At 36.2% G+C, this 13,819-nt stretch overlaps 1 protein-coding gene across 2 annotated transcripts in view; it reads left to right on the forward strand.

Moving 5' to 3' along the window:
• kntc1 (kinetochore associated 1) overlaps positions 1-11,368 on the forward strand; it is a 56,201-nt gene extending 44,833 nt beyond the window's left edge. For both annotated transcript variants that reach the window (XM_039690610.2, XM_039690612.2), the window contains exons 56-60: positions 1,551-1,680; positions 7,127-7,216; positions 7,297-7,451; positions 10,890-10,992; positions 11,105-11,368. In XM_039690610.2, coding sequence (XP_039546544.2) covers positions 1,551-1,680; positions 7,127-7,216; positions 7,297-7,451; positions 10,890-10,992; positions 11,105-11,155 — 529 coding nt within the window. In that variant the 3' untranslated portion in view covers positions 11,156-11,368. The remainder of the gene's footprint in view (positions 1-1,550; positions 1,681-7,126; positions 7,217-7,296; positions 7,452-10,889; positions 10,993-11,104) is intronic.
• Positions 11,369-13,819: the final 2,451 nt, after the last annotated feature.

A 13,819-nucleotide genomic window follows, 5' to 3' on the forward strand; every position in this document is an offset into this window, starting at 1 on the left:
AAAATTGCTTTTAACACCACCTACTATGTGGCCTTTTTACCCTAAACTGATCATATTTTTTAAACTCTAAGTAAATTCAGTAAAAAAAAAAAAAAGGATTTCTCTAAGTAAATAAAAGTAAATTAGGTAATCAACCCTCACTGGTCTCGGTCTCGACTTGGACTCGACCGTCTCTGGTCTCGGACTCGACTCTCTATGGACTCGGTCTTGACTCGGACTCGACTCTCTCTGGTCTCGGTGTCGACTCGGACTCGAGTGAGGTGGTCTCGACTACAACACTGTTGTGAGCTAAACGTTGTTAAGCACACAAATTACACCTCTTTCCAATCATAGCAACGTAGACAACGAGTTACAACCTAATTTTCCTCAGAATGAGCTTTATAATATAAATTGTTCTCTAAGCAGATGGCTGAGGGTCAAGTCTGAAGGTACCGGATGTAAAGTGCAAAACCCGAAAAGCGTTTCTAGTTACACACTGACTGCAGTGTCGCCAAATTCAGTTTAAGTCGAGTCACCTTTATTTATATTGTGCTTTTTACAATACAGTTTACACATCAATGGTCCCTTACTGGTCATACAACACATAGTTTGATATAAATGTGCTTTTGCATAATTTATATGATTTTCTTTTATGAAAAATATTCAATAACTTCACTGTAACTCTGCTGTCATCAAATTCAGTTCACACACCACTGCTCTCCTGCTAGTTATACTACAAGACTTAGTTTGATAATACATAATCAGAATAAATTATGCAAAAAGACATTATGAGATAAAAATCTTTATTGTTATTAGAAAAAATATTCAATAACTTCACACTGTTAGTCTGATGCCTGTCATGCAAAAGCTATGCTTGTAACTAGTATGTTAGCTACGTAACATCATTTGTAGAAGTGTAGGCCTGCTTATTTTTTATGTGCTATTACTTGCCAAACTAAGTGCTGTAGTATAACCAGTGATGTGTGGACTGAATTTGATGACAGTACAGTGTGTTACAGTGAAGTAATTGACTGTTTTTGTAGAAACGCTTTTCGGCTTTTGCCCTTTGCGTACGGTATCTTTAGACTAAATTTCACCCGGCTGGCTCGTTTTGAGGAAAATTAGGTTGTAGCTTGTTCTCTACGTTACTATGATTGGAAAGAGGTGTCATTTGTGTTAAACAACGTTTAGCTCACAAGCTATTGATCTGAGAAGTTTGAATCTGTGCAAATAGGCTATTGCCAACTTTACTGAACTCCTTGAACTAAGCACTGACTGGATTTCTTTATACTTAAATCCAAGTTCAAAATAAAATGCTCCATTGCTAATGTGTGGAGTTGTCTGAAACATTGCCAGTGGGACATTAAAAGGAAGTTTTTGTCCGAATTCACAAGATCTGTGAGAGAAGGCTAAAGTTTGCGAGAGAAGCCAGAGAACACAAAGTTTCTTGGAAACACAAATGCTTTGCAAAAGATTTTTATCCCATCCCAATTGTTTCCACCACCATGTCTCTTTAGGGGCTCCGTAACTCAAAGATGACCATTTCTCTTTTCGTATCTTTTTTTTTTTAGATGTCCATTTTTATTCACTTTGGATCTGGTTGCCATTGCCAAGCGGTTTTCTCAGTTCAGTTTGCAGGCCTTCTCTTTGGGCACACTCTTGCTCATACCTTGTGTCAAAAAGAAGGAACCACAGATTCAAGTAGGTTCAATTCAATTCAAGTTTATTTGTATAGCGCTTTTCACAATTCATATTGTTTCAAAGCAGCTTTACAGAAAGTGCATTACAGAAAAGTACATGGAAAAATACATTTAGTTAATCATGTAATATTAAGGGCATAACAAATCACCGGCGTTGAGTCGTCTCGTCACAGGCGAGGTAAACAATTCATAACAATAAGAGGGATCATCAAATGTAGTTTTAGATTTTTTTCATTTGCCTTGATACTATTTTTATAAGCAATTGGTAAATATCTTGTCTTTTATGAGAAAACGCTTCCCTGCCATTCACAAGGTTTTACTGCTTTCCCTGTATGGGGAAAGGGGTGCTATTACACATCTGAACGAGTACAGTATCTCCAGATCAAAACTGGCAAAGAAGCTGAAATAAGTGGCCTCATGTGTAAGCACATGCATATGAAAAATAATGCAATCATCAACAAAAAAAACTGCATAAAAATCAAAATGGCCTAATGTTACCGAGTGAAATGTCGACCCAGGACGGTTAGTGGTTTGGACTGTGAAGCTTTGGGGGTGTTGATGGACTCGATCTACTTCATCTTTGTTTTGATCATCATTCTGAATACGATCTGGACATAGTTTTTGAAAAGAGAAGTAAAATATCAAGTGTTGATCAAAAAGAATGCATGAAGCTAGAATAAAACTGTTTTGTTTGTTTAAAACAGAGGGTCTGTTCTTTTTCTTTTGATATATTGCATGTTCAGATATGCACACAACTAAATATTCTGGGGGACATGAAAATTTTGTGAAAATGGCTGACGATTGCTGACTGCATAAAAAACTGCTAGCAGGGAAAGAGTTAATTGAAACATGTTTTGTAAAGTGTGTTTTTGATGATCTGTTTTGAGATTAGAACTAAAAGTTTTGAAAATGTAACATTTGCTTGTGAAAATGGTATCAAAGTGATTAAAAAATTATTATGATGATTATTTTTTTTAAATAACATTTTGCATTTTCTTCAAGGTGTATGTAAACTTGACTTCGAGTTCATGTAGTGAAGCTTTTGTCAGATTGATTTCTTATTTCAGGATTCATTAAAAGTTCAGATATTTGTTTGTGAATCAGAATCTTGCTCAATATATTAGCGAATTATTAAAATATCTAAATATTCACTTTAAGTTGACAGCATATCTCATTTTCTGCCCACTATGTGATGTTAGATGTGTGATGTACAGTGTAAACCGTAAAAGAAACATTTAACACTTCACAATATTGTTCCAAAAGACGTTTTATGGAGAATAATGCTTTACAACCCAAAACGGCTGAATGAAACACTAATAATATCATACCTTTTGATTTAGTAATCAGTAATGTTTCTGGGTATAAAGCGTTGATGCATTTTTGTCGCTCCCATAGTTTACATCAGCTGATTGATGAACCTACACGTGTGTGCTCTACCACTCAAACCACAATTGACCTTGTCCTAGTGTCAGACAAATCTAGGATAACTGAAAGTGGGGTTATAAAATATGGGCTGAGTGACCATTCTATTATATTCTGTACTAGAAAGATCAAGCAAACAGTGCTTAACTGCCATACTTCTATTAAGATCCGGTCACTGAAAAAGTACAGTAAAGAAGTGTTGAATGGCTGCTTAGTTAAAATGAATTGGTCTACGGTTTTGCTATGTAGTGATGTGGACAAAGCATGGTACTTATTTAAAAGTATGTTGTTAGAAACTATAGATAAAATAGCCCCATATAAGGAAATTAGAATAAAGCAGAGAACAGAACCCTGGGTAAATGATGACATCCTTGAGGCAATCAGGTTAAGAAACAGGAAGCATGGGAAATTCAGAGAAAAAAAGGATGAGCAGAGTTGGGCTGACTATAAAAAGGCAAGAAATGAAGTTAACAAATTAGTTGTCAATACTAAAAAGGCATATTTCAATGAAAAAATTGCTGAATACAGAAATGACTCAGGAAAGCTATGGAAATCCCTTAAGCACCTTGGCTACAGTAAAAGGCTAAAAACAAAAAACACAAATATTACCCTAGATCTTGGTAACAATATTACATCAGAGAAGGAGATAGTGGCAGATACCTTTAATATGTATTTCTCATCAGTTGCTAGGAAGCTTGTGGAAAAGTTACCTGGCCAGACTGGTCAATATGGTGAAGGACATGTGCAGGACTTTTACTCTCAGTTAGGTGTTCAGGCGGGGAGTTTCTCTTTTGAAGAGGTGAAGGAGGCACTTGTTCTTGAGAAGCTGAAGACGCTTGATGGCTCTAAAGCCACAGGATTAGATTCTATTCCATCTAGATTTGTGAGGGATGCCGCTGAGATCATTACTCCGAGTATTACTCACATTATAAACAGGTCGATAGAACAAGGATACTTTCCCAATGACCTCAAGATTGCCAGAGTGATTCCAATATATAAGAAAGGGAGTAAACTAGATCCTGGTAATTATAGACCTGTTTCAATTCTTGGTTGTCTGTCAAAGGTAATGGAAAGGATTATTTTTGAACAGATTGATAATTACTTAAAATCACAAAACCTACTTTATGAGTTCCAGTCTGGTTTTCGTAAATCTCATTCTACGGATTCCTGTTTACTGTTTTTAACTGACTATATAAAAAGGGAGGTAGATAAGGGAAACTTCTGTGGTATGGTTATGTTAGACTTACAAAAAGCCTTTGATACAGTTGACCATTGTGTTTTAATGTATAAATTGAAAGCAATGGGCTTTAGTGAATTAGCACAGAAATGGGTGGGCTCCTACCTGGAAAATAGAACGCAAGTAGTGGATATTGGGGGGAAAATTTCCCAACCAAAAGGCATGGGCTGTGGGGTACCTCAAGGAAGCGTTTTGGGCCCACTTTTCTTTTTACTGTATATAAATGATCTAAAGTCTGCTTGTTCATGCAGTCTTTTTTTATATGCAGATGATTCTGCGCTGATTGTTTCTCACAAGGATAAGAATATGATTGAAAGCATACTTAGCACAGAACTTCAAAAGGTTAGGTTGTGGATGGCTGAAAACAGATTATCACTGCATTTAGGGAAAACTGAATCCATATTGTTTGGAACAAAGATAAAGTTAAAAAAAGCCTCATGTTTTAAGGTCCTGGTTGGAGATACTGTAATTAATGCCAAGGAATCAATCAGTTATCTTGGATGTATGCTAGATTGTAATTTATCTGGAGTAGGTCAGGCCCAAAAGGTAATCACCAAAGTTAATCAAAGAGTTCGTTTTTTAGCCAGAATATCAAAGTTATTGGATGAAAAAACAAAGCTAGTTTTGGCAGGAGCTTTAATTCAGCCATTTTTTGATTATGCTTGTGGTGCATGGTACAATGGTCTCACAGTAAACCTGAAACATAGACTTCAGACGTCTCAAAATAAATTAATAAGGCTAATTTTAGACCTCCCCATTAGAACTCATCTGGAACCTTCCCACTTTGAAAGGGTGGGATGGTTAAAAGTTGAGGATCGGGTGTCTCAGATGCAGCTGGGTATGGTACAAAAAATTGTTTATGGAGATGTTCCTAAATATTTTAGAAATTATTTTAATACGACAATTCACCATGACGTCACAACAATAAAAGACGTTCTTCCGGGTGGCAAAAGCCGAAGCGTCCCTATGGCAACACTAGTAAATTGCATGGAGAGAGACACACCGCCGGCAGAAGCCTATCTACATTTCAACAGTTGATTCAAGAACAGACGTGGTGGAAATTCAGACATAGTTAACATGATCATTAAAGCTTAGATTCTTTGATCTAGAGACGTGCACTCCCAACGCACTAGACCGCGGCGCGGGACTAGATCTGATGGCCGAGTGCGGGCGGTAATGCACTCTGTGTGTGCGGATTGCAGGAGAATAAAACGATTCGCGGGACTCCCGCAAACTAGAAATATCTATGAATAAAACAAATAAAAACTAATACATTTGTATTCATCTGTTGCAGAAAAGCAACAAGAACAACTAAAACAAAATAGAAATGACTTACATGGCAGAGTTTCATTTTATAACGTGACTGCAGCGATGAGCGATGTAGCCAATCACAGACATATGTGTTGATTTATTGAACGCACTGGCCAATCAGAAGCATTTACGATGAAGAAGCATTTACTCACAGTTCAAAAGAAAGTAACATAGAAAGTAATAGAAATAACTAAGTTAGTTGAGAACGTCAGTTATATAACGACCCACGTATTAAAATGGTTGGGTTTAAATCGGGCTCAGGCTCATAATTAGAAGACGACATGCACTTTTGACGACGTCCACTCGCTTTAACCTTCTCACCCAGGTTCTGCTGGATAGATTTACTTTTTTCTGAAGGAAATCGATAAAAAACCTACACCTTTTGCTGTATATCTGGTGGCGCAACCCCAAACACAACATATTTTCGCCATAGATTCAACTTTGATCAACATCAATGATTTTAACTGTGTAACTGTTCAGTTGCCGGCTGGATCTCTTCAGTTAGTCAATGGAAGCCGTTCGCGTTCTGCCACCCGGAAGTATCGCGGTGCCTATTGTTTACAAACATTCTGAAATGCCCTATAGAGTAGACGAAGTTCACAGGTACTCCACTAGGGGTAGCTCAACTGATTTTGTTCCCCCCAGATTTAATACAAATCTGGGCAAACAGTCTTTTCTTTATGTTGGAACTACCCTTTGGAATCGGTTACCTGGTGCACTGAAGACAGTAAGAAGTATAGGTCATTTTAAACAAGGTCTGAAATTATGGTTTAGGGGCCAAATGTAGTTTTTTATAATACTAAGGTTATTTATTTATTTATTATTATTTTTTGTACAATATGTATGAATTTGGTTTATGGATGTGAATGATTGATGTGTGATGTGTTGCCACTTGACTTCTTCTGCTGCCTTTATAAGGGACCACAATGGAAATAAGTCTTCGGGCTTTATTGTGTTATCCCTGACTACTTTTGTACTTGTTTTTTAATGTATGCAACAGTTTTCTTACTGTTCTTCATATTTTTTATATTTAAGTGGTCAAATAAATCTAATCTAATCTAATCTACCTTTGTTGTATGGGAAAAAGTTTCTTGGACATTCTGCACATACTGTATCTTTAATGTTTTGCGAAATAAAAGTGCTAAGTTTTGTGAGTTTTGTTTACTATGAGGGCAAGTAAATAAGTATATGGGTTTTTTTTTCTCTTCCTTGAATTTGAAATACCCAAAGAGGCACTGAGCAATATATGAATTAACATCATGTACTTACTATACAGTTAATATTGGGGTTAGTTGTTTGGAATTATGCTTAATTTACTATTATTACTACTATAGTAAGTACATGTAACTAAAAAAAAGTATTGTGATTTTGATTTTGAATGTATACAAGCTTTCCTGCTTCACTGATCTGGGATCTGAATAATGAGTCTGATTTTCAGTTAGTACTACACGAGTGTTTTGTGTGTTTTCAACAATAGAGCTTCCTGTTGTCCTGTAACCCTTCCCTCATTCTGGATCAGATAGAGGAAAGCATGACCACTGGAGAGTTAGCCGGCATTCCTTCACAGGTTAGTCCTCGTCTTATCGTTAAACAAATCTTTTCACAGTACTTCTGTTGTATATTTTAATTATTTTTTATTTGCTCTAGATTAGAGACACAGTGTTCACGTTCCTTTGTGAAAATGGCAAGTCCCAGACGTTGATGAAGACCAAACACTTCACTTATTTGAAGAGGCACTTGATCTCGAAAGGTCTCTCTGAACTAGTGCAGGAGCTGCTGGACTGCCTTATGGAGCAAAATGGGTTAGTTGATCCTACTCGAAGTTTCATACATTATTTTTTCTGATTCAGTTCATGATTTTTTTTTTTCTGTACTGGTGAAGCTCTTCTATATAACAGATTTACAAGGACTAATGTACAGTCAGCCGGTCAGTATGGCAAAATAAACCTAACAGAGTGATTGGGAAGTATTAATAGTAAAACACTGCAACAATTACTGGTAAAGGATTTGTTTGTTTAGTCGAAAAGAAATTAAGATTTTTGAGGAAAACATTTCAGGATTTTTCTCTATATTGTGAACTTCAACGGGGAGCAACTCGTGACGTAGGCGGAAGTACCGACCCAGTGTTTACAGAGTGAACGTGCAAAGACTTGTCAAAGGGCCTTTACAAAAAAAGGTATAAAAATGATGTCAGACAAATTTGAAGTTGGAGGAGAAAATAAGATGGAGGTTTTCATCCTATCTTACATTCCACCCATGTCACGTGTGACCTTTCCAACGTGAAGTCGTGGACGTGCATCGCAGAGCTAGTGAAAGACCAGCATTTGTGGTTAAAACATATATAAATTTTAAACTATATAAAGAAACTGCAATTTGGACTTTCAAACCGTTGATCCCTATAGAAGAAAAATCCTGTTATGGTTTCGTCAAAAACCTTAATTTCTTGAAGAAAGAAAGACATGGACATCTTGGATGACGTGGGGGTGAGGACATTTTAATTCTGGAGTGAACTAATTCTTTATTACTGAAGTTCTCTGAGGTCAGGTAAAAAATGTTTTCAACTTACGAGAATCATTTGCTCCTCTAGATGAACAATCTTTAATATAATATTAATGATTTTTAGCATCCACGTTTCCACTTTGCTTTATAAATTTCTTTGTATCAATCTTTAAATTAGGGGTCGCAAGTTCGCAACCAGTGGCACGTGGAGTAATAATCACTGGCGCGTGAAAATAGCTAAAGAGGTGTACAGTGTATTTATTAAATTAACATATTCTCTTGAACTTGCATACAGACGTACTGTACATTGAGGTAATCATTACTTAGTCACAGAGCCTGTTTTAAGTTAGGAGCTCTAACTACTATTAAAATGTGAGTGTAGGAGCCATTTATTTGCCTTATTTGAAGGATAATTGTGTTGATCTTTTTCTTTTCTTGAGAGGTGCACCCTCTGCAGGACAGGTGAAGCTTTAAAGCTAGACGTGGCTTGTAGGAGTGTGGCCTGCTGGGAGCACATGGTATACAAAATAGTCAAAACCAAGCATCACACATAAAAGAAAAGAACAGGTTACATATGGCAGTTACATTTTTGAGTTTTAACATGCCCTTAAAGGAGACTTTTGCTGATAATTAACTCGCCCCCATGTCATCCAAGATATCCATGTCTTTCTTTCTTCAGTCGAAAAGAAATAAAGGTTTTTGATAAAAACATTCCATCATTTTCTCCATATAATAGACTTCAATGGGAACCAAACAGGCCAAATGAGAGTTTCAGTGCAGCTCCATAAATAAGGGTCTTATCTAGGACCCTTCGAGTGATTAGAAAAAAGATTTGTTCATTTTGATGAACGAGTTCGAACTGGAGAGTCACGAACGCACATCACAGAACAGAGCAAGGTGAGCATTTGTGCTTATAAAACTTAAACTTTTTTATTTATTTTTTAAATGAGCGATCTTTTCACTTGATAAGACCCTTATTCATCGTCTGGTGTCGTTTAAAGCCCCTTGAAGCTGCACTGAAACTCTCATTTGGACCTTGAACCGTTTGGTTCCCATTGAAGTCCATTATATGGAAAAAATGCTGGAATGTTTTCATCAAAAATTTTCATTTCTTTTAGACTGAAGAAAAAAAGATATGAATATCTTAGATAACATGGGGGTGAGTAAATTATGAGCAAAAGTTTTTATAAAAGTGAACTACTCCTTTAAATTTATTTAATGGGACTAGATATTTTAGATGTAACAAATTTAGCTGATTATTCCAAGACCATGGTGCAAAGTAAGAGAAGGCTTTTTTTTTTCCCCAGCTCAGTAAAAACCCTTGGAACCTGGGATGCACCCAAATGATAATTCTGGGCCGAAACCAAAAATTCTGTATGCACTTTGCCGAAATGAATTTATTTAAAATACTTTTTTTGTATAATTGTATAATTATTATTATTAGACTTATAAATTAAATGCAATAATTTTACTGAATATGAATTAAAAAAAAAACTACAAGCCAACAAAATAAAGTAAGTGCACTTTTATTTTAAGTGACACAAATATTTGACTGAAAATAGCCCTTTACAAAAATATCAATTACAACAGAATCAAATTTAACAGATTTTTTTTTTTTTTTTGACCATTTATCAAAATAAAATATAGTCCAAGAAAGCTATTATTATCAGAGCATGTGAGCATATATCAGAGAATGGATCAGTGAACGAGAGGATAGCGTCATTTTACCAATATTGCCCAGCGCGGCTACAGCAAAGGATCAGGCTATTGCAAACAAACACGTCTACAGAGATATTTCATGCCGGTGTGGTGAAGAGATGGGTCCCAGCTTAGGACCCACGCAATCCGATTGGTTCAAAGCTAGTTTTATGGGTAATCGCTTTATATATCAGAGAAGATCACTTTATTATAGAAGACGTTTGAACTACGTTACAACGAGTCATTAATGTCTCCTAACTTATATGTTTAAAGTTCTCGACTGAAAAACTCTTAAAACTAAATTTCGTGACAGAATAAAAGTAGGATTTTTACATTTCGTGGCCTTTTCTCCTCTGCTATTGATGCAACCTACTATGAAAAGTGCTATACAAATATATGTATTACTTGATGACAACAAACTTATTTTATTTTTCATCCTATAGCACATAGAAGCGGGATTTAGCATTGAAGCTACACATAATGCCAAAACAGCTCACGTTAGCTACAAGTTATCGCAAAACTAGATTTAGATCAGGCATACTAATGGGGTCCTAAGCTGGGACCCATCTCTCCACCACACCGCCACGTTATTTGAGCGGACTTTGCTCAAATATGAGTGGAGTGTTTGGGCTGTGAGTGTAAAGAGGGGGTGATAAGGAGACTGTAAAGGGTGGTGTCGTTACTTATGCAAGACAGTGTTCAAATGTTAATTTCTTTTGTTTTCTCAGAGAGAGAGAGAGAGTAGCCCTCACTTCCAGTTCTTCCAGTTTCTCCAGTCTTACACTTTTGTAACAGGAGGGTGCAGATTTTTTTTTATATCCATATGTTACTCAAGTCATTTCTAAAAATGTTTCTTCACAAGTAACTTGCAGTTTTATGCTTCAAACACTAGAGGGCCAGAAGTTACATTGTGTAGCTTTAATGATGGAGGTAGTTTTATTAGATAGAGGTTCCTAATCTTTATAAGTAAAACAAGTTAATTTGTGTTTCTAAGTCAAAGTTGAATAAAAGAATAGTTCCATTGAATATTTTCCTTTGAATAGTGAAGAAGAGGCCATTTCCTTTGCCCACCAATATCTGAAATACAGAGAGATGAAAGGAGGACAAACAGCAGCTGTGAGCTACACTCTCTCGGATCCCGTCAGGGTAAGAAAGCTTAAAATATTTAACAAAATGTACATTTATTTGTAATTGATGTTTATTGTGGTTATATACAATCTACTAAGGTTCTCGTTTCATTTTTTGTTTTGTCCTTCAGGTGTTTTTGGACAAGGCACTTGAATCTAGGGGTGCCCAAACACCGGTTTAAGATTATGAAAAAATGATGATTTTCAATCTAAAGGCAGTAATAAAGTATTTTCAGTCTGATTGCAAGACTGCTCAAGTAAAATGTAATCCGCTTGCATACTTTACATTGTATATTGTAACTTAATAGTATTTCAGTACTCATGTTTTGTGCATATAAACACCATTGTGTATGTAGACAGCTGATTTAAATAAAAATTACTATCACTTTTTTTGATAATATTGAAGTGTTTATGGAGCATTTTAAAAAAGGACCAAGAGCATCCCTCGGCACGATGGTTTGGACCTGAGCCTTTGAAAAACAGTGTGCCAATAGACTACCATAGGAATTGAAGAATGCAGAAGTAATGCGTCGTTGGCCAACCGATAGTTCCAAACACTGCATTGAACCCCGTTCATTTCAGTGTTTCTCAAGCACACTTGCTGGTAGGTTGATGACATTACTACATTTTTGACATTTCTCAGGAATCTAGCCAGTAGCGTTTTTTTTTTATGTAGTTCACTTTTAAAAAAAAAAACTGTTTCTGATATTTTACCCACCCCCCATTTCATCCAAGATGTCCATGTCTTTCTTTCTTCAGTCAAAAAGAAATGAAGGTTTTTGATGAAAACATTCCAGGATTTTTCTCCATATAATGGACTTCAGTGGCCCCTTTTCCACCAAAGCATTTTGAGAGCCGGTTCGGAGTCGGTGCCTGCGTGCGAACCAGTTCTTTGTGTTTCGACAGCCAAAGAACCGGTTCTCGGCCAGGAGAACTGGTTCCAAAGCAGCACCAACTCTTTGCTGGACTAGAACCGTTCTTTCACCACGTCATGCTTACGTCGGGGGCTGGGGTGGGTTTAGATGTGTTCTAAACATCTTTTCTGACCATAATAAAGGTTCGCAAAGCCAAGAGAAACATTTGTAGAAACACGATGGAGTCCGCCTTGGTAGTTAACGCAAGCGTTTCTATTTTTGTAATTTTTTTTATTGAAGACATTTTAAGCAAAGAAGAAAAGTAACAATATAGAACAAATAAATGGAAAGAAAAAAAGACACAAGACAGGGGTACATAACTTATCAGAAAAAAATTACATATCAAACGAAAAGATTAAAAGACTTACATATTTCAATTGTTTTTAAAGCTTTGGTGCACGAGTTAGAGATAATTCGAAAGTAATGTTGCATTTGCAAGCGTTTCTAGCTAAGCCGTATGGCGACGTACACAGTGACGTAACGACGTCGTTCCCTGGGCGCTCTAGTCAGTGGAAAAACAAATACGTTCTAAAGCGGTTCGCAAGTTGAACCAACTCCGAACCAACTTTGAACCAGCACCAGTTCCGAACCAGTTCTTTTTTTGGTGGAAAAGGGGTAAGTGGGAACCAAACAGTTCAAGGTCCAAGAGACACTTTCAGTGCAAACTGTTCAAAGGGCTTTACATGATTCCAGACGATGAATAAGGGTCTTATCTTATCTAGCGAAACGATCACTCCTTTAAAAAAACGAAACAAAGTTTAAGTTTTATAAGCACAAATGCTCACCTTGCTCTGTTCTGTGATGCACGTTTGTGACTCTCCTGTTCGAACTCGTTCATCAAAATGAACAAATCTTTTTTCGAGTCATTTGGTTCATTCAACGAACGAAATTAACTAGTTGACTCTGGAAAAGATTTGTTAATTTTGATGAACGAGTTTGAACAGGAGAGTCACGAACACTCATCACAGAACAGAGCAAGGTGAGCATTTGTGCTTATGAAACTTAAACTTTGTTTTTGTTTTTTGTTTTTTTAAATGAGCGATTGTTTCGCTTGCATCGTCTGGAATCGTTTAAAGCGCTTTGAACAGTTTGCACTGAAACTGTCTTTTGGACCTTGAACCGTTTGGTTCCCACTGAAGTCCATTATATGGAGAAATCCTGGAATATTTTCATCAAAAACCTTCATTTCTTTTCGACTGAAGAAAGAAAGACTTGGACATCTTGGATGACATGGGGGTGAGTAAATTATCAGCAAAAGTTTTTTTTTGTGTTTTTTTTTAAGTGAACTACTCCTTTAATGCAAACAGTGGCAGATACTATTTGCACCTCACTATATTGTAGTAGCTACATACAAACAGTATGCAATAATAACAATGTAATATGCAATGTATATGATTATATTCATGAAATGATTATTTATTCTGCCTTTTATTGTTTTGCTTCATGATGACTAAAACCGTCCGTCTTCTCATAGCTTTTTCCAGCTCTGACTAGCTTGGCATTTTCCTGGTTTCAGATAAATCATGAAATAAAGCTTAAACTGAAGGCCTGACTGGATATAACCGTATACATGGTATTGTTTGGTTCAAAATGCTCCCCTGTTGATCAAAAATTGTATTTAACTTGTACCAGATTTTTTTTTTTCTTTGTTTTGTTTTATTTTGTGACTTTGGAAGTAGCCTTAATTTTTGAAATAGGCTTATATTTTATCATTTTAATTATAAACTCTAATGTAACTTGTTCATTAACTTTTTGATAACTGAAAGTAGACCTGCTGGAATGTGTCCTCTGAATAGAAATGGAAGCTAATTGTAAGTTTTAGGTGGGGTGGACTGTATACTAGGCGTGTGACGCAAAGGTAGCACCTCTGACTGTGATGATTTATTTATATGTGAACACTTATGACCAAATGTTAGTTTTGGTGTTATTAAA

The sequence above is a fragment of the Pimephales promelas genome, chromosome 4, assembly GCF_988280905.1.
Source record: "Pimephales promelas chromosome 4, fPimPro1.hap1.1, whole genome shotgun sequence".
Lineage (NCBI taxonomy): Eukaryota > Metazoa > Chordata > Actinopteri > Cypriniformes > Leuciscidae > Pimephales > Pimephales promelas.